Genomic DNA, 27780 nt, shown 5'->3' on the forward strand with positions numbered 1-27780 from the left:
GTTTAGAGTGAACAAGTTTAGCAAAAAAAGTATCGATTATACTGTTTGTTAATATCGACATGAAGAATTTTGTCTGATTTGTTGTTTGTGGATGCGTCAAAACAGGTTTAGGTAGTGAACAATATTTTTGTTAGTTTTTTTTTTTATTTACCTTTAAAGTATTAACCTTCTTTTAATTGTTGTATATCATTTTATAACATTACTTTTTAAATTATTTTGGTGTAGTAACAAACAGTTATGTGATTTTCCATCTTTCGGATAAAACGTATTTCCGTATATTGATTTAATATTTATTTATTCTTTATTCATGTTGTTCTCTTCAGCTTTTTTATTTTTATCAAACCGCAAAGGGTACGGTAAAAATATAGGTAGTTTGAACTTTGTTCACAACCTAACCTTAATTCGTACTTTGTAGCCCACCGTGAACTATAATGATAATTTTTTTCTATGAATAAGTTGGCTTTCCGTTTTAGTTTTAATTTATTTCAGCTATGTATGTTTTATTGAAAATTTGCCTAAAAAAGGAAACTATACATATTGATCAACAGTAGTAAAGTACAGTGGAGATTTAGGTAGCGGTAGGTCTCACAACTTTTTAATTTGAAAAAAATAAAATTAAGATTAAAAATGTCTTACTATGTTAATGCTAAAATGTTCTTTACAGATTTTATAAACATATTCAAATCATGCACTTCAGTTTACACTTGAATTAAAAACTATTGAAAATGATATTGCTTTTTTGATTTAAATATATTGTTTATTTTTTTTGCCAGAAATATTAAATATAATTAATGAAAACAAGAACTTTTATAAACTTACATTATGTACTTGAACATTATATACTTCGTACATTATGTTTGTGAACAATATTATATATTTAATTTTTGTAAGGTTATACATTTTTAAAGTTACTGTACAAATATAATATCACCCATTATCAAAAGAATAACATATTCATAATTATATATGTAAAATAGGTCTCTAGAATCGATCATTTTTAGACAAAAAAATTTTTCAAACTGTTGTCACATAAAGTGCACAAGTGCTAAAAATTGATTACCAAATAGTAGCTTTTTATTGTGTTTGAGACATACAGGTATTAAATGTGAAACAAATATTTATTTTTATGAAATAGACAAAATTCTTAACTAATGAACTTTTTGATATTACCTAAATACACATATATCTTCTCAACAGGAAAAACTCTAGTAATACCTTTAACTGGAATCACAAACCCTTATTGCTGGTTATGAAGCTGTGTGATTTCACTGGAAATACTTTCATATGAGTAAAAAAAAATTCATTTATTTTAATTTTGTTTTATTTATGTAGTCATGTAATATTCTTTGCAATTATAGTAATGGAAGTGTACAAATGAATTGATGCTTCGCAGGGTGTGCACGTGGTGCCTCCGTGGTGTTTAGTCTGTTAATATCCGCCTTCGGTAATCCATGATAATGTTGCTTGTTGTCAGTAATCCAAAAGAAATCTATATATGTAATCCGTATTCATGTTCCTTTGCCTCCTCCTCATGCCTGGTTCTTTGTAACTGTATCACAGTTGTGTCTAACAGACATACAAAGAACCGGGGTGACGTTGGTCAAATACATGAAATGAACTGTATTGGATTACAAAACAATAAACTATTGTTATTGTATAACAGTATTTATTAAAAGCCGTAATTAACCAGATTACATATACATGGGAAATAAGAATTTAACTGTATTGGATTACAAAACAAACTATTATTATGTAACTGCTATTCCGCATACTTTATTCTGTTATTTTCCTACTCCTGTCATCCACATGCAATCAGCTACTATTATGGTGTTCCGTGTGTTTATCGTGCACGTGAACATCCTAACAGAAGTTATCTGTTGTCAGTAATCCACACGTGACCCTGTTGGATGATGACCCAAGAGGAGGAGGGATAGTGGTTCACCCTCATCGGGTCTTCCACTATCACTTCCTTTTTTTGGGTTCTTTGTAACTGTATCACAGTTACCATGTCTTTGTCTAAGAAGTTGCCATGTCTTTGTCTAAGAAGTTGCCATGTCTTTGGGCTAATGAGTTTTAATTTATTTTCTGCTTTGGAAAGTTGCTTAAGAAGAAAATTGTACATTTTGTTCAGCATTAGTAAAGTACAACAGAGTTCTAGATAGCCATATGTCACACTATTATAGACTACCCAATTGTTTCAGCACAGTTTCATAGCAGATTTTAATATTGATGTTAGTACTTTCTTAAAAATATAGTATCTGAAATTTATACCGCAAAGTTTCAATAGTTAGTATTGCCTTATTATTTAACTATGATTATTGTACGTTATTTTTCATAAATTTTTGAAGTGCATCAGCTCTCAGAGTCAACTTGTAGAGCTGATGCACTTACCTTATTACCTTTATTTAAGGGGCAAAAAATAGACAAATTTAAGATTTTAAAGAGTGTATATATAGTAAATGATATCCAGTAAAACAAGTATTTACTGAAATTATATACACCTAATTTTTTTATTATGTTTCTGGTAGACAGAATAATACATCTAATAAATTAAACAGAATTTATTCTTAACTACATTTAAGAACTTAGGGTATACTCTTTGCTGTGGTATAACGGAAGTTGATATTTATTTTTGTAACTTGCAGATTAAGAAGTATAGAGAAATTGTTTTAGAGAACCACAGAAAAATTGGTTTTTTTTATTAAAAATCTTTTTAAGAAACATGATTTACACGTTTCACAACTTTATTAGCATCGGAATCCTGATACTACTAAGCTGCTTTTCCCATTCTTTAATTCACAAGTTCCTGCCGATTTTCCTTGTTTGTGTTAATGAATTATGTAGGTAATATTTTGGTTGTACTTAAAAGAAAATAAATTATTACTTAAATCTGTATATTTTTTTATAGGTTATAAATTAAAATGACTACTCAGCAAAGTCCAACTGTTCTACAGCCGCAGACTGTTGATAGAGAGAAAGTGTACGAGTGGATTGTTGAGCTTTCAAATCCTGAAACCAGGGAAAATGCTTTGCTTGAACTTAGGTAAGTTTTTGAATTGCATGGGTTAAAGATACTGTATCAAGACTCCTACTTTGGGAGTCTTGAATTTCCACCAAAAACTCAACACAAGATTGAAAAAACTGCGCAGGAAAATGACAAATTGGAGTTATTTACAGTAATGGTTAAGCTTCTTATGAAAGGTTGTTACTTTTTCAGTAAAATACATACACTATCATGCTAATCAGTAATACTGCTTTGTAATGCATTTTTCTTTATATAAAAGCTATTTTCACTATTAAGTATTCATTAATTGACACATTTACTGCAATTGATATGTTTTTTCTCATCACTCAAGATGAAACCGCCATTTTTATCCTCAGACAGTAAGCATATGTATGTTTTGTCTATATTTCATTAGATGGTGTAGGCTATAACATTGTTTACTCCTTTCTCATCAAGAAAAATGAAACCACATAATAACGATAATGATTAGTGTAACAGTAAAACAATAAAGGTTAGATTATATTTTTTGTGTAATTATTATTATGAAGGGTAACAGTAAAATTACAGCTGAATTATAATCAGCTGTTCTACAATTAGGTAATTTCCAATTAAATGGAAGTAATAATTTTAGGTTACATTAAATAATTTTGTTCCAATTAACTTTATTGAAATTGAGCAGATTAAGCAAAAAGAGATATAAAAAATTAAAAGATTTATTTCTTTTGTGTATTATTCTCCACTTATATCCACTTACAAAAGAAATAATCTATATTCCTTTTTCTTTTGTATGCCTTTTTTACATAAAAATTTACAAAAAAATAAAATTTCCAAAGATGGCCAAGAAATTCAAGAGATGCTTATATACAGGGTGTCCCATATAAAACGCAACCCAACCTTATATTGATAGGTATTGAAATAATAAAAAGGCATGTGTAAATGTAATTTTTATTATTACCATCCATTACCTTACATTTAGAGTAAATGTTGGAAGTGGCCACCATCTTCTTGAATACAAGCTTCAATTCTTTTTACAGCGTTTCTTGCAACTTTTTTCAAAGTTTGTGTCTTGATATTTAATACAGCTTGTTCAATACTGACTTTCAGTTGTTCAAGTGTTCGTGGTTTGTTGCTGTAGGCTTTTTCTTTGAGGTAACCCCATAGAAAAAAATTTGCCGCAGTCAAATCTGGAGATCTTGGTGGCCACAAGCCTCGACCGATAACACGATTACCAAAGAATTCCTCAACGAAATAGAAGTTGAACCTGCGTAGTGCGACGTCGCACCGTCATGTTGTAGCCAGCAGTGTCTGTCTTCCTCTTCCAAGAGTGCAATGAACTGAAATAAAATATCCTGATATCGTTCTGCATTAATGGTGTACTCGAAAAAAATATGACCGATTATTTTCTTTCGCGATATCGCTCACCACACGCCCAACTTCTGCAGGTGTAATTGTTTTTTGTGATAAACATGGGGATTTTCACAATCCAAATTCTACTGTTTTGGCTGTTTACATAGCCATCCAAATTAAACCGTGCTTCATCTGTGAAAAATAACGAATCCATAACATTAATTCCCTCACGCAGAAATCGACGGAACCATTGACAATATTGTAGCCGTTTTTCTTTGTCAGGCTCAAGAAGTTGATGAACCGTTTGAATTCGATAAGGTCGTAATTGTAATTGTTTGGTCGCCCGATGAACAGTTGATTTAGACAAATTAATTTCAGCAGACAAACGTCTGATCGATTTATTTGGCGAGGCGAGTAATCGGTCTTTGATTTCAGTGACTGTATCTGTATTCAACACCGACGCAGATCTTTTGTGTTCCTTGTTATTAACAGAACCGGTCTCTCTAAATTTTGCAACTAACCTTAATACTGATGTTTTGTTAGGAGCTTGTTTTTTCTGGATACTTATGGCGAAACAAATCTTGCACTGCAACCACTGATTTCGTACTGAAGTACGACTCAACAATGAAAACACGTTCATCTAGCGAAAACACCATCTTGTCTCTAGCAATACACTGAACGTTATGATTGCATTGTTGTTACTATCGGTGGTATTCTACTGCGTCGCCGCTATGTTCAGATGTTGGACAAGTCCATTTCAGTAACGAGTAGGGGAGTAAGCTTGACTTTTGAAATTTCATGGATGAGTGATTGATGGGTTGCGTTTTATATGAGACACCCTGTATGTATATATATATATATATATATATATATAATAGAAAAAGAATAATCAACATACACTTTAACAAGATATAAAAAAAATAACTAATATCACAACCACCAAAAAAAAATCATTGTAATTGTGTTAGTGAATCTCTTTATTACCCCCAAAAAACATTCGTAATTAAAAGGAGGCCCAAAAAACGGTTGGTTTTCCCTGAATACTAACAAAAACAGAATGATATAAAAAAAACAAATACTTTGCGAGTGAAGGTATCCCTCAAAAAATAATTGTTTACCCCAAATCTGAAAAAATTGATATACAAAGAAACTGAATACAATTTGTTACTTTCAACTTCTCTAAAACACAATTCTTTGCTTCAAATGGAGAGAAAAACTATTTAATAATTTAAGTTGTAGACTTTGTTAAAAAACTAAACACTATGTGCTACTTTCAACTTCTCTAAAGCACAATTCTTTGGTTCAAAAGCAAAGAAAAAATATTTAATAATTTAAGTTGTACAAAAACTTGAGAAATATTGCAAAACTTTACTTGCCAAGGGGCTGTTTCAATACAAAAATAATAGATTGCAATATAATATTACTCTATAAAGTATTGTAACATATAAGATGACAAGAAAAGGCAGTCTTCATTCAATATATGATATAGAAAAAACACCCTCTAGGCGAATGAATTTTTATAATTTTTTGTACAACTTATTTTTATTAAATATTTTTTCTCTGCATTTGAAGCAAAAAATTGTGCTTTTGAGAAGTTGAGAGTAGCAAATAGTGTTTAGTTTTTGTATATCAATTTTTTTTGGATTTGGGGGGCAAAGTGTTTTCTATTATTCACCAATCTTTTACCTCATTCTGTTTTTTTGGTATTCAGAACAAACAGTTGTTTTGGGCCTCTTTTCAATTAATTTGTTTTCTTTTTAGCTGGTGATAAGAAGATTCAAACACCTTAACAATGAAATTGTTTTTTGGTGATTGTAATTGTAAGGACTGCATGCCTTTTTAACTAAGATTTCCTAATTGTTTTTTACAATTTCACTATTTACTGAAGAAATTTTTATTGAATTTTATTTTTTTGGTACTTTTTTGTGATATTATTCATTTTGTAAATAGTATTGATTTATTTTTGAGGCCAAATCTTGTCTGCTTACTTTTATATATCCTTTGAGAATTTCATACTAAAAAAAGTAGCTGGTATTCTGTAGTGTTAAAACATTTTGAAGTTTACTTTAAATAGCTTATTGCATTTGTAGAAGTTGTAGCTAACAGTTGTTGACAAGATAACAGTTTAGTTTTGAAGGTGATAAAACTTGATTTTATATCTGATTTGTTTAGAAAAAGACTTATCTTATATATAAGACATTATCTTGTCAGTTAGTGACAATGAAAATTTGATACTAGATTCTGTCCCACACTGGTTCTTAGTCCATTCTTTTGACACTTAATATTTTACTGTTCAATATTCTTTACATTGAAGAGCACCTTTATCTAAAACTATTTCTACATCTACTGGTAATGGAGACACAACCATTATTCTGAAACTTCACCTCTACTACATATCTAATACCAGCACACACATTTTGTAAGCCTACATTTTTTCAATAGCTTTTTTTGCAATATTTTTTATGGAATCTAGTCTATTACATTGGTTTAAATCTTGATTATAGTTCTTGATCTTTGAAAATTCTGCGTCCTCCATAAAACTTTTACTCCTTTGCCAGTAAAATTTATAAAACGTGTTTATTATAAATTTATAAAACGAGTGTTTATTTCAACCAATTATTCTACTGTAACCTTTCTCCAATTTTTTTTTAGCTTCTGTGACCACCATTAGGTATTGCTTCAGAGGATGTGATGAAATGACAATTTTTGTAGCGTGTGAAAGTGCCATGTCTGATCAGGATCAAATCCAATCCTGATGAACCTGGAACCCGTGGATGAAAGGCAAAGATGCTACCACTCGTACCATGGAGGTCGACAACCTTTCTCCAAATACAGCAGATAAATATAAAATTTCAGAAAGTAAAACTTTTTTTCTCCATTATGTAATTCTGATCACTATGTCCAAAATATTAATTTTTGTTTCTGTTTTATATTTTTTAGCAAAAAGAGAGAGGTAGTTCCTGATTTAGCACCAATGTTATGGCATTCATTTGGTACAACTGCTGCACTCTTACAAGAGATTATAAACATTTATCCTGCAATTAATCCTGCCACATTGACGGCTCATCAGTCAAACAGAGTTTGCAATGCATTAGCTCTTTTACAGTGTGTGGCATCACATCCAGAAACAAGGTAAATTACCTATTTTTATTACATGACTCCTCAAAAAGGAGTGCAATGATTTTAGGGTGCATGTGTGTATGTTTGTTATAGCAGCTCAACGACTGAACCGATTTAGATGTATGACCCCGTGTTGGGATCCTTAAATTACAGTGAGTGTCGTAGACCATGTAAATATGTATATGTGTTTGTTTAATTGTAACTAAAAGCCCAAAAAAAAAAATCATATATTTGATTCTAAATGGATAATTGATAGTATTTTCAGTATAGATTTATTTGTATTAAAAATAGTTGTTTTAAAATCTGCTGTAATATTGAATGAATTACAGTAGTAAAATTTATTAATTTATTTTATAATTATTATTGTGTTATTTATTGTTTATAAATATTAAAAAAAAAAAAAAAATCGTATGTTTTTTTGATGGGCAGTATGTTCATCATGTAAGCATGTTCTTTGTTAGGGTGTACATATGTATGTTTGTTCCACCGTCGCCGCTCATCGGCCGAACCAATTTAGACAAATGACCTCGTGTTGGAATTCTTATATTTCTGGGCGTATCATAGGCTACATATATATATATTTAAATATATGTAATATGTAGAGATTTGCTGGTTTAAGCACAAACTTTAATGAATTGAATTAATGAACTGTGTGTTTAAAAAAAAATTTCTGCTTATTAATAGGGGCTTCCTGTGGAAACTGTATGTAAGGCTAGAAAATGATGAGATGGTGCGAGGCTAGAGCAATCATTATCAACTGGTAACAAATAGGGTGTCCCTGGGACGCTGTTTTGGGTGCTCTTATAATATCATAGGGTGCTCTTATAATATCTGTGCAAACAATTTTCTGATTTTCAAAATTCAAATGGGGTATTTGTTAGTAGGTTAAAGGCTAATTTTTGCAGTATCGGGTACACTCGATCTAACAGATCACGGTTTATCAGATATGCTGTTATATCTTTACAACCAATCTTCTGATTTTCAAAATTCAAGCCTGGCATTTGTTAGTTAAAAAATACAAAATCACGATGGAACCAAACCAAAACAAAATAAATGTTTTTCAGCAGTCATGTTTTAATTTGTAATAGTTATTTCTTGTTGGGGAAAGTTATTCTATTTAACTTTATTTTATTTATTTATAAAATTAAAAATATTATGTACCATGGAATTTATACACCAAAATTCTTAACACTGAATTATAAAGGTTAAAATGATTTTGTTTATTCAATTTCCAGAATATTGTTTACTTAATTGACTTCAAATGTACTTTTGATTTGAAGAATACATATGTGCGCACACACACACACACACACACACATACACACACACACACACACATGCACGCACACACACACAAATATATATATATATATATAGTATTAATGAATAAATATACCAAGGAAGTGCGTGGTGAATCATCCAAATAATTTCTGTATGTTTGACTTCGTAAGTTAAAAAATGTTATAAGGACATCTTATACATATGTTTTATAAGATGTCCTTAAATATTCATTTGGATTTATACCTGGATTTCTTTCTGGACAAATATGGGGAATGCTTCCGCCAGCAAATATCCGTCATAGAAAACAGGTACAAGCCACAGTGGAGTGCAAGAATGCTTGCAGATTAAAGACGTAAAAGAACTAATGATGTATTTTCCAGATGCCAAACAAAAGGAAAACAGCTATCATGTTCTAGGTAGATTGAATAGTCCCCTGCATCCATTTAAATTCGTACATATCTTTCAAAGTTTATCTACTTACCTACTAAAAATGGAGAAAATCTATTTACATATTTGAATTCAGCATGAAAAGTTCTATTAGGATCTCATATTTTATTTCTTATGCCAAAAAAAAGTTTAATTTTGCTCCTTAGTGTAATCAACCCTTAGGATTTTTAAAATGTTTTACATATGATAATATGCATTTTAGGGATTAATAAAAAATGAGTATCAAAATAATTTAGAAATAATTGAAAAAGTAAACATTGAACACGAAAGTAATAACAAAAAAATTAGAAATTTTAGAAAGATTTTATATATATAAATGTAAACGTAAATTCAGCCTAATGAATCTGCAGATAGAATTTGATGGGGACATTCTTATAAAAATTATAAGTTGGTAATAAATTGATTTTAAATAAATTAGATAATCAGTACAGTATTGTATTAAAATATAGATAGCATGTTAAGGAAATTTTAATACAATGTTTTAAGTTAAAAAAAAAATTATTATTGACTGAACAAATATTTGTTCAGTTATTTATTGTGTAAATGTAAAAAAGTAAAATTTAAAAAACATTACTGTAGATGGGACTCTGTCCAAAAGTGCTTTAATGAAAAAAAAGTAAGGTAAGAAGAATGATCTTTAATTCTGTACTTTGTGGAGTGGCTTTTGGTCGCCACACCATCCTAAGCCCTGATGGGCTTTAATGGGATTTGTGAAGTATATATATTAAAGGAAATTTAAACCTCCAAAAAATATTACAATAGTAAAATAGCAAAGTTTTGCCAAATTAATACCAAGAATAAATTTTTGCACGATCCTGCATCTTCAGTTTATATTTAATTCTAAAATTACTTTAAAATCAGTTGTTCTTTAAAAACTTAAGAATTTAGAAGTTGTCAAAATTCCTTACTGTTTTATAAGCTTGAATTTTGTTATGGATGAACATCGAACTGTGCTGCCTAGCACTGAAATGATGTACATTATTCCATTGCTGGTCAACAGAGTTGCGTGTTTATCTATAACAAAATTAAAAATTTTAAAAGTTTCAGCTGTTTTTTAAATTCTAAAGTTTTAAAAAAAACAATTGATTTTAATGTAATTTTAGAATTAAATACAACTGAAAAGGTGGGATCTTCCAAAAATCTATATTTGATATTAATTTGGTAAATTTAACTTATCAATTTACTAGCTTTTGGTGGTTTAAGTTTCACTTAATATTAATTTTAATTGAGCACAGTGATCAATATGTTATATAAACTCCTTAATTTAACACCTTTTTTCTTTAAAACTTTTTTTAACCTCTGGGACCATCGTTATGTATTGCTTCAGAAGATGAGATGAATGACAATTTTTGTAGCATGTGAAAATGTCATACCTGACTGGGATTCAAACCCGGAACCTCCAGATGAAAGGTGAAGACGCTACCACTCGTACCACAGAGGTCAACTCTTTCTTTAAAACCTAAATAATCATAAAATAACACCACATATAAACTAAAATTTCCAATATAACCTTTCTTTCAAAAAACAGTTGGCATAGTTTTCAATTTCGTACTTGTAGAAAGTGACTAATATTATTATTGTAGTTTGTATTATGGAAAGGAAATTACTAGTGATAGCAATCTGTAACTTGCACTTTTTAAGTAATAGTATTAGTACTAATATGAAACAGGCCCCTGTTTCTTTAAATTGTATTTTGGGTTCCAAAATCTTGATTTAATGTAATTAATGATAGTTTTGATGAATTTTATTCAGTTTTATAAACAGTTATGGCTCGAAAATAGATCTTGATGGTATTATGAAATTAAGGCAGTTTTTGTAGATATTTGTGCATTTTATATATTTTTTATATCTTACAGGTCTGCTTTCCTTCAAGCACACATACCACTGTTTCTTTATCCATTTCTTCATACAGTCAGTAAGACAAGGCCATTTGAGTATCTTCGCCTTACTAGTCTGGGTGTGATCGGTGCACTTGTAAAGGTGAGTTTTAGGTCTTAATTTTTATTTTTATTGTTCATTCTTCATGCATGGTTTTTGCATTTATTATTAAAAAATATGAATGAAATTAAATCATATTGTGAGATCATTCAATATTTGCTTAAGTTTTGGGCAGTAATTACATTTTTTATTTTCTAATATATTGGCATCTTTGTTAGGAAGATTTTGTTTAAATGAATTCTGAGAAACCGTGTTACAAGCAGAATAAAGATTTAATAAAATGTTATAAGATTTTCCTCTGAAATGTATGTTTATTAAGTTAAGAATTTAATTTTTAACCATTTATTTTAAGCCAGTCATGTTGTAATAAAAAAAATAGTTTTTATGGGTTAACATATCCAATGACATCCATTAATCTGTCATTGACAGATTATTAATCTGTCCCAGGATTTAAACCTGGAACCCAGAGGTCCCGGGTTTCAATCCCGGTCACGCATGGCATTTTTCACACACGCTACAAATCATTCATCTCATCCTCTGTACAGTAATGCTTAACTGCGGCCCCGAGATTATTAATCTATCTTTTATCCAAAGATTCAAAGTTTGAATCCCTGATTCAGTATGCAATTTCTCACACCCAAAAAAATTTCCAATCAGCATTGTTTCTTGTATATTATATAATCTCTGATAGCTTTTTAAAGTTATATTATATTTTTTACTTTATGTTTCCAGTACTTTTTTACATGATTTCTTTAGCTTCCAAATCTACCAATCTATACTTTCAATTAATAGAATTATAAGATGTTTGATTTTGCTGTTTTTAATTGTAATAAATATTGCTTCCATAGGAGAAATTAGTTCTGAATTTGTCAGCTTTAGGTATATACTCATACATTTGTAATACATTTACAAATACCCATACCCATATGCATACATTTTTAGGTATACACCATAGTATGGGGAAATGTAAGTTGTGAATGATAATCATGATTTTTTTTTAAATTGTTGGTATAAAACATGGATTGTATTTTTCAAGTGACTCATTCTTATTACAAATAGATAGAAATGCTACTTTAATACTGAGTGATAAACAAAGATAAAACCTTCCTATAGGAAATAATAGTTACTAATTAATTGACTGTTAACAACAGTTGAAAAATTTATATATTGATCAACCTCTTATGTTAAGCTGCATGTGCTATATTGGGTTTTCACACTGGTTTTTTTTATGACACATAGGATCACTTAGTCAGTCCATTATCCAGGTCTCTTCAAAGGTACTGTTTGGGCCTTGCTGTTCTCCCAGTACTTTTTCATACATTCTGATCTCAGTGTCCTTGTTGTGAGTTTCTTTTAAGTGATACAAGTGTTTTTATCCTTGATTTTTTTCTGTAATTTTGTTTTGAATGTGGTGTCTTCTGGTATAAGGCTAATTTCCTTCAGATCTTTCTGATCCATTTGCATCCTGTCTTAGTGTGTTTTCAGTCGAGATTGTTCTGTACCAACTGTTTCAAATGTCTAAAATCTTTCATCCTTATAATGTGTCCAAAGAATCCTAGTCTCCTTATGCCTGATATCAGTAATGAGTTCTTACTCTTTGTTGGGCACAATCCACCATCGCCCATCTTTCTGGTACATTTTAATGATGCAGATTCTTCCAGTACTTCTTTCTATTGTCTGGAGTCTGTTGGTCTTTGATTGATCATTCAGGTGGAAGAGTGTTTCTGTTGCAGTTGTAGCTTCTAGTTTTATAACTCTGTTAATGTTTATGGATAGACTTTTTACTGTGGGTTCATTTTTATGCTTTTATGTTCATTTTTATGCTTTAGCTAGTTTGTTTTTGTTTGGAATGAGGTTTTTTCGTTTAGGTTGTTAATTATTTCTCCGTTATTAAATTGGGTTACAATTTTGACTATTTCTGTTTATGTTTACTTATTTTGATTGTGTTGGTTTTTGGGGGGTACTTTCTATCTTTCCGAATGATAGTTTTTGGCCAATTTTATTTGCAATGTTTTGAACTTCTAATATCTGTGTTTTAGTTTCGTCGATATCATTTACTAGTAGTACCAAGTTATTGGTGAAAATAGAAGTGAGCCATTCATTCCCTCATTACTATTTCCAGAGATGAGTAGTAGTGGTGAGAGCCCATGGTACAGTCCTGTTTTAATCTCAAATGATTCTGCCTCTGAATTTCACTTTTCTGTTAATTTTTGTGAGTCAGTTTACCATGTTTAATAATTTGGGATGAAATCATATGCTTCCTTGTAGTCTCTGTTTTTTTTTTCTGTTGTAATCTATTATTAGCTTGATACTCATGATCTACTATGGAAAGCTACTTCAGGATCTTAAACCTCCCTGATATTCTAGTTCTTTCTCGAGTTACAAACTGATCCTGTTGAGGATGATCCTTGGAAGAATTTAGTATGTTATGTCTAGGAGTGAGATTTTCCTGTAGTTGTTAGGGGATATTTTGTCCAATTTTTTGTTCCAGTACACACTGGAACGTCCAGTACATACATGAGTCTGTATGTGTATGTGCACATGTGCGTGTGTGTATTTTTTTTTGTCTTCAGTCATTTGACTGGTTTGATGCAGCTCTCTAAGATTCCCTATCTAATGCTAGTTGTTTCATTTCAGTATACCTTCTACATCCTACATCCCTAACATTTGTTTTACATATTCCAAATGTTGCCTGCCATCACAATTCTTCCCATATACCTGTCCCTCCAATATTAAAGCGACTATTCCAGGATGCCTTAATATTTGGCCTATAAGTCTGTCTCTTCTTTTAACAACGTTTTCCCAAATACTTCTTTCTTCATCAATTTGCAGCAACACCTCTTCATTTGTCACTTTATCCACACATCTCGTTTTTAACATTCTCCTGTTGCACCACATTTCAAAAGTTTCTAATCTCTTTTTCTCAGGTACTCTGATCGTCCAAGTTTCACTTCCATATAAAGCTACACTCTAAACATATACTATCAAAAATGTTTTCTTGACATTTAAATTCATTTTTGATGTAAACTAATTATATTTCTGACTGAAGGCTTGTTTCGCTTGTGCTATTCTGCATTTTATATCGCTCCTGCTTCATCCATCTTTAGTAATTCTACGTCCCAAATAACAAAATTATTGTACCTCCATAAACTTTTCTCCTCCTATTTTCACATTCATTGGTTCATCTTGGTCATTTCTAATACATTTCATTACTTTTTTTTTGTATTTGTTTATTTTCATGTGATACTTCTTGCGTAAGACTTCATCCATGCCATTCATTGTTTCTTCTAAATCTTTTTTACTGTCGGCTAGAATTACTATATCATCAGCAAATTGTAGCATCTTTATCTTTTCACCTAGTACTGTTACACCAAATCTAAATTGTTCTTTAACATCATCAACTGCTAGTTCTATGTAAAGATTAAAAAGTAACGGAGATAGGGAACATCCTTTTCAGACTCCCTTTTTTATTACGGCGTCTTTTTTATGTTCTTCAATTATTACTGTTGCTGTTTGATTTCTGTAAATGTTAGCAATTGTTCTTCTATCTCTGTACTTGAACCCTAATTTTTTGAAAATGCTGACCATTTTATTCCAATCTGCGTTATCAGATGCCTTTCCTAGGTCTCTAAATGCCAGTTATGTTGGTTTGTTTTTCTTTAATCTTCCTTCTACTATTAATCTGAGCACTAAAAATGGTTCCCGTATCCCTATATTTTTCCTAAAACCATATTGATCTTCTCCTAACACTTCTTCCATTCTCCTGTCAATTCTTCTGTACAGAATTTTCATTAAGACTTTTGATGCACAAGTAGTTAAGCTATTTGTTCTGCATTGCTCACATTTATTTGCTCCCGCTTTCTTTGGTATCATGACTATAACACTCTCTTTGAAGTCTGACGGAACTTCCCCATCTTTGTAAATATTACACACCAGTTAATATAATCTATCTATTGCTTTCTTACCTGGACTGTGCAGAAATTCTGCAGGTATTCTGTCTATTCCAGGAGTCTCTCTGCCATTAAAATCTTTTAATGTTCTTTTAAATTCACATTTTTTTCATTCCTTTTCCCTTTTCATCCTCTTCTTCCTCTACAATACCAGTTTTTAATCATTTCCTTCATATAACTTCAATATATTCCACCCACCTATCAACCTTTCCTTTCATATTATAAATTGGTGTGTACCATCTTTGTTTAACACATTATTAGATTTTAATTTATGTACCATAAAAATTTCCTAAACTTTCCTATATCCTCCGTTTATTTTACCAATGATTATTTCTTTCCATTTCTGAACACTTTTTTTAATCCACTCTTCTTTCGTTAGTTTGCACTTCCTGTTTTTGTGTTTGTATAATAATATAAATATAATATAATCTATATATAATAATTTAGTAATATGTATTATTAAATTGTATTCATAATTTTATGGTCAAAATTATACAGGGTCATTGAAAAAGTTTGCAGCAATTTAAAAAAAAAATGTATCTCAAACTACAAGAAATAATCAAATAAGTATTTTTTTTTTATTCACCAACTCAAAACATTTTTTTACATATCTTAGAATGTTTCAATTTGAGCTCCATTAGTTGCTCTGCAAACATCCAGCCAATAATCGACTTCTGCTGAGGTCCGGTAGATTATCACTGGTGTAATTGTGGCAATAGCAGTTTTGTCTTAAATGTTGTACATCCCTGATTTTTTTTCACTGTAGACAATGTTTTTTATGTATCCCTGTAGAAAAAAGTCTTGGGGATGTCAAATCTGGGCTTCTTGGAGGCTAAAGCACAGGATTGATACAAGAATTAGGGAATCTTTCATTGAAGGCATGTCGAACACCTAGTCTAAAGTGTGGGACACACCATCTTGTTGAGATATTACAGTGTTACTTTCTTATTCAATTTGGTCAACTTGTTCAAAAAAATACAATTGTTGCATGTGCAAATTAACATTCCCTGTGATTATAGACTCATGAAAAAAAAAAATGGGACAATCATGCAATTGGACATCAAAATGTGCCACATGTTTATTTTTTGAGAATTTCTGACATAATCAATAATTTTGTTGGCTTGCCTACATCCCCATATCTTACAATTATGCTGATTGACACAACGACTGACATAGAAAGTAATTTCATCTGTAAACGTAACACGTTTTAAAAATGTTTTGTCATCGTCAATGTTTATTAACTGCCTCTGAGAAGCTCAGATTTGAGACCCCCTAGAGTTTTTTCAGTGGGGATATATTAAAAACATTGTCTATAGTGAAAAAATTAGGGATCCACTCGTACAAAACTTGAAGACAATGGATCGATCACTGCTGGTATTACCACAGTTAGCCTGCTAGATGATCTAGTGGACATGAGCAGAAGTTGATTATCAGCTGGATGTTTGCAACGGAGCTCAAATTGAATAAATTCTTACGTATGTAAAAAAAGCTTTTTGAGTTGGTGAATTTAAAAAAAAAATACTCATTTGATTATTTATAATAGTTTCTGAGATATGATTTTTTTAAATTGCTGCAACCTTTTTTGATGACACTGTATATTCATTGTAAAATTTTAATAAATTTTCTTTTTACAATCAAACAAATTTAAAAAAAATTCAGTCTTTTATTTTGACTAAAATATTATTAGTACTTTATTTGCATAACTGGTGTGCATTTATTAGAATAGGTAGAGAGATGGATTATTATATTTAATATATATATATATATATATACACACATTAATTTTGATACTGTTTAATTTTGCAGACTGATGAGCAGGAGGTAATAACGTTCCTCCTTACTACTGAGATAATTCCACTTTGTCTTCGCATTATGGAATCTGGGTCAGAATTGAGCAAAACAGTAGCAACATTCATTTTACAAAAAATCTTACTTGATGATAGTGGTCTTTCATATATATGCCAGACATATGATAGATTCTCACATGTCGCTATGATTCTGGTAATTACTAATTTATGAAAAGTATGTGTAGCAATTTGGTTTTTCTTAACTCTTCTGTTTAGAAGGTGTGTTTTATATATGAGAAACTTGTGTTCATGTAAACAGAACACCTCATTCAGCATTTAGTTTTGGTAATTTTGGTATTTTATTGATTATATGTAATGTTAATTACATACAATATATCATGAATGAATTCTATATATCATTTATTATTTCTCTAACAGAACTTATCAGAAGTAAATTCCTTTTAAAGCTTTTATTTTAGTTAAAAGTAGAAAAATATGAAAAACTTAAAAAGAATATTGACAGTGTGTATTGACCAGAGACCGATTGCTACTTCTGTTACTTGATTTTTATTGTTAGGTTAAAATTTAAATAGTTTGTTATATAAAGCAAGTGAGGATTCATTATCACTTTTTTGTATTTAATTATCACATTTTCAGTAATGTGTTATAGTGTATGATATTTTAAAACAGAAAATTTTATGCAGGATTTCAGAAAGTATATTGAAGTAAAGTAAACAAACAATGTAATATATATATATATATATTACATTGTTTATATGTAAAATGTATATACGAGGTCTGTAAATAAAGTAATGAGACTGGTTCAGAAAAACTTTTTATTTATAATCCAATTATACGTGCACTCTACACCTTCGAAATAGTTTCCTTGGGAAGCCACGCAACACTACAAATGCTTTTCCCACTCTTCATAGCAGTGTTGGAACTCAGAAATCGGAATATCCTTCAAATGGTTGGTTACATCTTTTTTATTTTTTTCTATTGCTCCAAAATGGTGTCCTTTGATGTTTTTTTAAAAGTCTGGAACAGGAAAAAGTCACAGGGATTCAAGTCAGGCGAATAAGGTGGTTGAGGAACTACAGGAATGTTTTTCTTTGCCAAAAGCTCATTAATTGAGTGTGCAGTATGACAAAGTGGATTGTCATGATGCAGCATCCAGTTGTCTTTGATGGCTGGTCTCACGCGGGCAACTCTTTTCCGCAGTCTTTCAGGAATTTCTCAGTAAACATATTGATTTACAGTATGTCCTGTAGGCAAAACTTCCTTATGGACAAAATGCCATTACTATCAAAGATACAAATTAACATGGTTTTGATTTACTCATTTTTGCTTTTTTGGGATGTGGTGAGTTTGAAGTGTGCCACTCCTTGCTATGGTGTTTTGTTTCTGAATCGTACTTAAATATGCTTAAATTAAAAATTTAAAAAAAATAGTTTTAAGGTCTTCAGACATGTAGGAAGCAAGTGGGTAGATTTCAATTTTTTTTTGAATTGGTCAAGCAACCACCCTTGGCTCCCTTCAAATGGATTGACCCATAAAAATTCAAAATAACCATTTTCACATAAAAGAAACACTTACTATCGTATGATACATATAACTGTTATTTATTCACATAACAATGAGGTAGTATTAAATAATCAACTGGAATATATAAAATATATAGCTTTACAAAATGGCTACAATAAACCTTGTATTGATAATATTTACAGGGGATATTTAAAGAAGAAATATAATAAGTAAAACACTCCCCTTATTCCAGTGAATGGTTCTAAAAATTATTATAGAAAATATATTTTATACAGTTATCTAAACAAAAACACAAATAAAATAGTGTATGTTTGTAATAAAGAACAATATACAATTGCATGTAAACTAGTAAATATTTCAAAAAAATTCTTTAATTATAACACTGATTATATATTTGACAAATTTAACTTAATTGGCATTTATAAAATTAAATGCACAGACTCTGATGCCATATATATAGGTATAACTGGTAGATCATTTAAAGCAAGATTTTCAGAACATCTAAGAGCATTTAAAAATAAAAATAAAAGTTTTTCAAATATGGCAGATCACTTGATTTCAAATAGATGAAAAGCTTCAGATTCAGTAAAGTATTAGAAATTTGTAACATTAAAAACAAACTGGAGCATTTGGAGAAATATTATATTTATAAATATAAAAGTTTCAATTTAATAAACCACCAGGTAAATTTTGAGCAGGATGATCTGTTTAAGTTGGTCGGCCTGTATAATAGAATTTTAACATCTGACTAATAATTTTAGACAATCATGACATGGTTGACGAAGTATCTCAATGCTAATGTTAATTATAGTATTTTCAGTAACTGATGATGAATCTAAAAGATTTGAAAAAACCTTATTAGATCGAAGGTAAGATGAATATTGTTTTATATGAGTATATCTGGTGGTTTATGAATACTAATTTTATATATATATATATAGTGCAGATTAGGGTTTGAACATATTTAATATCACCTAAATGGACACTTAAAATTGAAGATGATTGTAATAAATTCATGTCTTTGTTAATAAATGTGTAATTAAATGTTTTTTTTAGGGAAAAATGGTTTTGTCACTGGCAAAGGACCCATCTGCTCGGCTGCTGAAACATGTAGTTCGTTGCTACCTGAGACTCTCTGATAATGCAAGGTAATAATAGAGCAAGTTGTTAAAAATTATATGGTATAATTTCATGAAACTTTTGTAATATTTACAAAAAATGTTAATGTGAGATATATGTATCTGTTGGATCAATTTAAACTAATTTTGAACTTTTGTTATAATTTTTGTATGACATTTTTCTCGTAATTTAATTACATAGTATTTGCTTTAGTTTTTTTTATGCTTGATCATGAAGTGGTATTGATTTTGCACAGTCTTTAATTAGTCTCTGAACTTTGAAGTTAATTCACCTTCGATACTGTCAAAAACAGTTTAGACCAGAGGAGACTTTTTAATTGTTGATTACATGGTATATTTTTTAATTTTATTATAAAGAACTGCATTGTTTCATTTGTTCATTGTGCAAAGCGTTTTTGCTACTTGTATTTTCATTTAAAGCACAAAGTAAGTTTAGTTGTTTATTTTGTATTGTAAACTAATTAATCTGAACAGTTTGTTAAAACTTGTGAATCATCATGTTTTACTGGGTTTACTGTAGATTCTTTTCCTACTCCCAAAATCACTTAATTGCTATGTAGATTTGCTTATTTAAAATGTCAGTTTATTTAAAATGTCATAGTAAAAGTACTATGGAGAAATAGATACATAAATATTATAACTGATTTCTTGCCAAGCAGTATTTATTTTGATAATTAACATCAAAGCTAATTCCAGACATTAATTTGTAATTTTACTGTTTGTATAGTAGATGGTTATACAGTTTTTACATTATACTAATACACCTAAATACAGTTATTTGTTGATAGATATTAAATTTTACATTTATGAAAAGTGTCATGCTTTAGAGGGACCTATTCTTATAAAATAATCCAAACCCTTTCTCAATTATATTTACTTCACAAGTTAAGTTAAATTGTTTGGAAGTTACATTAAAATTCATTTTAATATATAAGTTATCTATTCCTCGCTCACGTTCAGACAGTTGCTATTTTGTAAAAAAGAGAAAACTTAAAAACTACTGATTAGGATATTCAGGCAATTCAGTTTCATTCATGAATTCTTCCTGAACTCATAAGGGGCCTGACCCTTATCTTGCTGAAAAAATGGTAACTCAATGTTGCCAAGTCTCCTGGCAGCAGTAGGGGATTGTTGAAACTCATTTCACTTAAACTAGCCTAGCAAAACTTTGTTTGATCTGCAGAGTAGATCTTGCATCCTCATAAACGGCACTCTTTGTTTCTTCACTGTTTTGTTTTGGATTGAGCTCAAAAGTTCCTTCAATAAACATCTAACATTATTGTTGTCCCAAGTTCATGAATTTTATTCGTGATCCCAAAGCAATATCAGTCTTTCTCTCCCCATCTTCCTCATTCATGCATTTTTTCTGAGTTTTTGGCACTGATCGTATACAATACTGTACTCAGCGTTATTATCATAAACTTGCCATAGTTAATTGATATAGTGGTATTATGTCCTTCAACATACAAAAAATTAATTACATTATGCTGCTCCTGTAAGGTCAACAATAATAGATTCTATATTTCATTGACCACTGCAATATCAGCACTGAAGAGAATGGATGACAGACAGGCTTATAACAAAATTATAGATTGTTGGTTGCTGTTGCATAGATGAAGTGTTGCTAAGATTAACAGATTATTTTCTACAGCCTTTGAAAGTCAGTTTTGAAGCAGCCATACTCCACATGTTCCTCAGTCTTAGTATGTCAGTACTCAGTAGGTATCAGTCACATAGCAGCCTTTGGCCGCTTAATCAGTATAAAGTGGAAGTCACTCACTACTGCTGCCCTGTTACTGCACTTTGTAATGTGTGCTTCTGAGAAGGAAGGGAAAGAAAGTGTTCATTTACTCCTTAGGTTCAAGACTTAGTCTTTCCTGTGTCCAGTCCAAGATCTCTTTTATTTGTAACTCTTGGTAACATTTGATGTTTGCTGTGATGAGGGCCAGATCATCCTTTTGTGATGTAAGTAGCATTAACAGTTTTACAGCTGAATCTTTCAACTATTCTGTGATCCTCATTGTGCCAGTTTGGTTTGATTATTGAAGTTCATTCAATAACACTGTTTCAGGAATAGTTTTATTCTGAACAATGGGCATACCATACGTCTTTTGTGATAGAGGATAATTGGAAAAACTTATACAGTTTGAAGACCCATGCTGTTAGCTTGTTATCACCAGTGCTCTCAGAACTGAAAGAAAAAAAATTCTCTTTTATAATAATTTTAGCTGCATGTTTTATTTTTTGTATATGTATTACAAGAACTGTTTGAAAGTAATATCCAAAAAAACAAAAAAAAATTACAAGTGGTTTTTTATGGAATAGGAGCCAAACATTTGGCTAGAGAGTATGACATAAGAGATTCGGAAAAGTATTTCATTCTTTACACAGCAGTTGTAGCTGTACCATTACATATAGTAAATAACACTTTTAATATTTAAACCCAAAAACAATATTTTCTTTTAAAACTGCCCAGAAAATTTATTTAATTTAACTGTAATTATAAAGATATTTTTTAGTGTTGTACTAATAATTTTGTAAGTGTTAAATGAAATTATAAAATGAATTCTAATTAGAATATTATTTTAAAATGTTATCTACACTAGTATTATTTAAATAAATTAACCAATTTTTTATTTTTAATTTTATGTGTGCTTAGGGCAAGAGAGGCATTGAGACAGTGCCTTCCTGATCAGTTAAGAGATGGAACATTTGCAGCCTGCTTGACCGAAGATAAGTCAACAAAGCATTGGCTTGCTCAGCTTTTAAAGAACCTTGAAACTAATCCATCTGTACCTGTCGGAATGTCTCCTTTAGTACCACAGTAATGAAATGTTGACCTGTATTCATGTAGCTAGCTACTTTCATTTTATACAGAAGAAAATATTTTCATAAACTGTTTGTAAAGTATATACATATATATGTAATATAAAATGTTTATAATGTGTTCATTCTTTGAAAAATGTTAATTCAGTGGATAAAGTTACTTGCATTTAGTGCAGATGATGATGTTTAAAGTAAGTTGGTTTTTTTTTCAGTTATGAGAATGTATATGTGTATAGTTTTTCTATGCTTGTAAAATTTAATTAATTAATAAGATACATCTATTATTGTGCATTTGGTTATTTATTAACAATTATAGTAAAAGCTTCTAATTAATAAATAATCAACTTATGTTACTATAATTTATGAATTTAATCTTATTCAGTTATATCTGCTGAAATCATTCAGGCAGTTAAATTAGACTGAATTTATCGTTTTATTTATTTTTTGTATTTATTTATTCTGATGTACTGTTTAAGTTTAAACTCGTCTAATTTGAAACACACACTGTGATACACTTGTTGATATTTTTTTTTTTTTGACTACAGGTAAATGTTATTTAATAATATATAGTAGTATTGTATTATGTTGGGAATTTGGTTTTATTGAAATTTATTTTTTTGGATATTGCATTAAACTAAGTATGAAAGAGCAGAATTCTGAGCCTCTTAGGCACTTGATACGTAAAAAATTGATTCTGATTCTGAATATTGGAATGTAAAGTTTGGGGAAAATTTTATTTATCCAGTTTGTTTAAATTTAATTGAAATAGAATTTAGTAAAACCTTCAAATGCAGCACATGTATTTGTACTGAATCCAAACACTTCTTGCAGCAAGAATATTTTTTGTGGATCCCAGCATTTTTAGTTGTTAAATTTATGTTAATAATTTTTGTATTGCAGTTACTTAGTGAAGTGCACTTTCCTTTTGTCAGGTTTATTTTTGTTCAAGCTATTTTAAAGAGTGTATATTTAAAAAAAAAAACTAGCTACACTTGAGAATGGACAAATCAGTGTCACATAATTACCAGGAATAATTTTAAAAAAATTATATTCTGACAATTCTAATACTTTGGTGCCAATTGTACCAAAGATTAAATTTTTCTGATTAACACCTCTCTCTCACTTGCACCCTCTCCCTCTGTCTCTTTGTCTCCTGTGAATATGTTTTGACAGAATATTCCCCATTTTTTCATATCAAGTGTCTTCCTTCATTTAACTTATTTATTATTATAAATTTTTAGCAATTTTCTTATAATATGGTGAACTGTGTCATACTTGCAATCGTGCACAGTTTTTAATTTCTGTATACTGTTTACAGCTTATTTCTTTTAGCTGTTTTTTTTAGCTTATTTCTTTCTTATTTTTGTAGAAATTCAATTTGAAATGTTAATTTTTTAAATACTCAAATATTATTAAACTGATTGTAAAACATCTTGCTCAAGAAAGATGCAAAACATTTTTTTTAAATTATTTAACTTGATACATATATAATTTATCTTATAAGGTCATGATTATCTTTGCATTTTAAGTTGATTGACTCTTATAATTTACATTCAAATCTAATTATAAATATTCAGATTATAATAAAAATAAAGTCAATTTTCTCAGCCCTCTGAGAATATCAGAGTCGCTAAGAATTTGTTGTCAGTAAATGTATATGTATACAATTACTGATTAATAACTTTTTTTTCAAATGTAACCCTTATAATATCAATCTAGTGTTTTTCAGTTTATTTTTAAACACACATTAAATTTCCCCCTGCACTTGAATATTGTTTATAGGTATTTTAATGTATTTACAATATATTTTAGACTTAAATATGATGGCAATCAGTAAACATTCTACGTTCCAATTAGTATTTCTCTGAAATTTATTTGGTTAGTGGGTTTTTTCATTGATATGACTGACTGAATTTTTATCAAAGTTAAACTACATAGAAGTCATAAATTCCAACTATCTTAGTAAAATTATTTAAATATTGTTTATTAATTTAATAGATTTAGTTTTTACAATAATATTAGCAAAATTTTAGTGTTAGTAATTATTTATATTTATTCTATACATACATTATATAAATTCTGTCAGTATTTAAGATAATAGTTGTTAATCTATTTTAATATGATTTCTTCTGCATAGCTTGATATTTTACCTTGTTAATTTTGCACTGCAGTTTATTTTGTTGTTTTATGTCAGTACAAGGAATATTTAATTTACAGAAAATTATGTTTTGCATGAGATAACTTATTTAAATTTTATTGTTATTTTATTTGTTAATGAATATAGTTAATGATTTGTAAATTATGAAAATAATCAACTGCTTCTTTGATTTAATTTTTTGTCAGATAAATCATTATAATTGAGCAAATTTTTATTTTATGTTGTTTATTTGGACATGCATTTTTTGTATTCTTTAAGTAATGATCATTATTTTAGTTTGTATGTTTTATTTTTGTTCTTACAGTTGATGTAGTTTATATATTAATGATGTCTGAAATTTTTTGTAACTCACTGGTGATATACAGGTGTGCCATTATTTTTTTATGTAGAACTGTTTTATGGTCTTATAAATTATTGTTAATTCTTATAAATTTTTTTTCAAATATAATGTTTTGACATATGGGTTTATTAAGTATCATATTTAAACATCTGTGATAGAAAGTAAATATATGTTTTTACATTTACTTATATGTATAAAATTAAATATTTGTAGTTTTAAAGGTTATAATGAAGCAATGTTTATATTTGTTTGTTGCAGTATTGTAATCCTTTTGTTTGTGACTAATATCTGTAAATTAAACTGCAAAATTATTAAGATAATTAGCTCTGGGAAAGTTGTAGATGATCTCAAAATAGTGTAATAAAAAATTATGAAATTCAGAAAAATATGTAGAAATCTAAACAAAATTTAATCCTGAGTACACAGTTTGATTTCAACGATTTCTAATTTTTTATTTTTATTTATTTTTTTTTTTGTAAATTAACAAATACTCTTTTATTTTATTTTTTTTTTAATAAGGGTTTTTACTATAAAATTACAAAATTGTGAAAATGAAGTTACACAAAGATTATATTTAAGGAATTGTTTACCATTTTTCATATATGTTGCATCTTTAAAAAGCTATATACAGTTTTACATACTGGCAATTTTACTGTACACTACAAAAATATTCATTCTTATTTAAAATAAGTGCCATTTCATGTAACTTGGCTCAGTATATTTACATTTGAAAGTTTGAGATGGATGTGAAGAGAAGTATTTTGCTTTAAATTTCAACCACAAAGGTAACAAATAGCTTTTGCCATTTTTGTGCTTTATAATTCTAATTTTCTGAAATAATTAGAATGAATGTAGGTGTGTGGAATTGTTTTTTTTTTTAAACTAAATAATGTAACGTTTTGTAGATTTTCTTATAAAGTGAAGATTGGTTCTGTATAAAGTCCTGTAAAGATTAAAGCAAGTTGGTCGAGTCTGAACGCATTATTTTGTTTATTGTTAGTGAACAACTTCAGATTTACTATTATCAACTTCTTATGTATTACTAGGCTCACACTTTAACATATTATACCAACAATTATAATTTTCTTTTATATTTTTTTTGATAATTCTCTGAATATTTTAAACTTATTACAAACTACAAGCTTTATTTTTATCATCATTGAACACAAACAGTGGTTATAATAAAGAATTATATGCTATCTTCACAAAAAAAATAATATTATAACAACACAATGCACGTTATGGGTTAGGAAATTATATGCAAAGTGAATTTCAAATTAAAGCCTGTGACTTTGTAATTTCTTTTATTATTATTATTATTATTTCTACCTTCAGTAAGTAAAAATATTCAATAAATCCCTTTTTCTCTGATTTAAAACTTCAACATAAATATAGTGCATGATCATCCTTTAATTACAGATTAAATATAATGCATGATCACTCTTATTTCATATTTATATTAATTAATTTTTACCAGAAAGATTCAGTTTTTTTTCTTGTAGATCAGTTGTTACATTCCATATTAATAGCATTATCCATTTTAAATAACAGAAGAATAACTACGCAAGTGCATGAGAAACCCCTAATATCTTATAAAACGACTCTGTCAGCTGACCTTCTGTAGGTGCTCTGATTGGCTGAAATGGCCATAACTGAACTAACAAAATGTGGACTTGTCCAAATTTTTAAAATAATGCTGTTTTTATACACATTTTTCTACCAGTCTGGAAACTATTAACTTATTCAAAATGAAGGTTAAAAATACTATAGGCATCCGTCATAAACCTACTTTAAAAAAAAAATAACTTGTCCATCTTCTGTACCTTTTATTGTTTTCCATGGAATCAACTTTATTTCTATAGTTTGTAGAATACTAATTGTTTGATAAATATGAGTAGATAATTCTGAATGTATAACTGAAGTCTCAGCTTGAATTAAGTTAGTTATAGTTTCATTAATTTTTCTTGAAGTTAGAATAATTCTTATGATTTAATTTATTTTTAAAAGTGGTTATTAAATAAACATTAAAGATGCAATAAAATAAAAGAAAAATGATCAGGGCTATTTTATTTATTTTTTATCATTTTGAGAGAAAATGTTATTAAATAGGATTCCTTAACTTATTCAGATAGTAATTGATTTAGCATAACAGTATTTCTTTTCTTAACTGTAATGATTAAATAGCAATATTAAATGTTATTTTTTTAATTATTTATATTTGCAATAGTTAATGGATAAAATTTGTATAATTAATAAATAAAGATGTTTGTACAGTCTTCTTCTGTTTATTGCCTGTTCATCTTAATATTTGGAAATTTTATAAAAATTGAATCAGGTTATCATTATATTTGCTTGTTAATTATTGTTAGATCATGAATGTTGAATGAATGCTACATTTTGTTATTAAATATTTTCTTGTAAATCTTAATATCTTTAGCAATTATAAAATATTCCCCTAATTCATAAGGTTAAAAAGGCATGTCAAATTATATCACAACTTGATCACAAATCTATCATAACCAATGATTTCATTTTTTATAGGTTCCATAATAACATAGCAGTTTATAGGTGACCTAATAAATTCCATCCTTTTTTTAAAAAAAAAAAAAGCATTGTTGCTAATCAAAGGAATAATAGCATCAAATGAGGAGTTTGGAGAAGTGAAGTTGTTCCAATTTCACTCTTCATCAAAATCCTGGTGATAATTTGTTAACTGTGATAATTTAACACTGTGTAGTGTTCAGTATGATTTTTCAGAGAAAGCAATTCTTACTGACTGATGCTCTTGTACCTTAGGTACCTTTGATGCATTATATCTTAAGAAAGGGTGGGATAACTAATGTCAAGAGCTGCTTTACACTGTCTTTCTCAGCAAGGGAGCTCCTAATTTAATACTTT

The 27780-nt window shown here is 29.1% G+C and overlaps 1 protein-coding gene across 3 annotated transcripts; it reads left to right on the forward strand.

Moving 5' to 3' along the window:
* Rcd-1 (Required for cell differentiation 1) lies at window positions 1–27160 on the forward strand. Of its 3 annotated transcripts, none has more exons than XM_075356228.1 (7): window positions 1–111; window positions 2909–3043; window positions 7292–7483; window positions 11056–11179; window positions 16894–17088; window positions 19476–19567; window positions 22218–27160. In XM_075356228.1, exons 2-7 carry the CDS (start codon window positions 2922–2924, stop codon window positions 22384–22386), a joined length of 894 nt encoding a protein of 297 aa, XP_075212343.1. In that variant the 5' UTR covers window positions 1–111; window positions 2909–2921; the 3' UTR covers window positions 22387–27160. The 3 variants fall into 3 exon arrangements, with proteins under 3 accessions (XP_075212343.1, XP_075212345.1, XP_075212344.1); XM_075356230.1 differs by having other exon boundaries at window positions 62–129; XM_075356229.1 differs by lacking the exon at window positions 1–111 and adding an exon at window positions 194–578.
* The last annotated feature ends 620 nt before the right edge of the window (window positions 27161–27780 follow it).

Source organism: Lycorma delicatula, chromosome 2, assembly GCF_047948215.1.
Source record: "Lycorma delicatula isolate Av1 chromosome 2, ASM4794821v1, whole genome shotgun sequence".
Lineage (NCBI taxonomy): Eukaryota > Metazoa > Arthropoda > Insecta > Hemiptera > Fulgoridae > Lycorma > Lycorma delicatula.

What these genes read in the sequence shown, in the direction of transcription:
- Rcd-1 (XM_075356228.1), top strand. Translation starts at nt 2,922, where the DNA reads ATGACTACTCAGCAAAGTCCAACTGTTCTACAGCCGCAGACTGTTGAT. An exon ending in AATGCTTTGCTTGAACTTAG is followed by an intron (nt 3,044 to 7,291) that starts GTAAGTTTTTGA and finishes TATATTTTTTAG; the next exon opens with CAAAAAGAGAGAGGTAGTTC. An exon ending in GCATCACATCCAGAAACAAG is followed by an intron (nt 7,484 to 11,055) that starts GTAAATTACCTA and finishes TATATCTTACAG; the next exon opens with GTCTGCTTTCCTTCAAGCAC.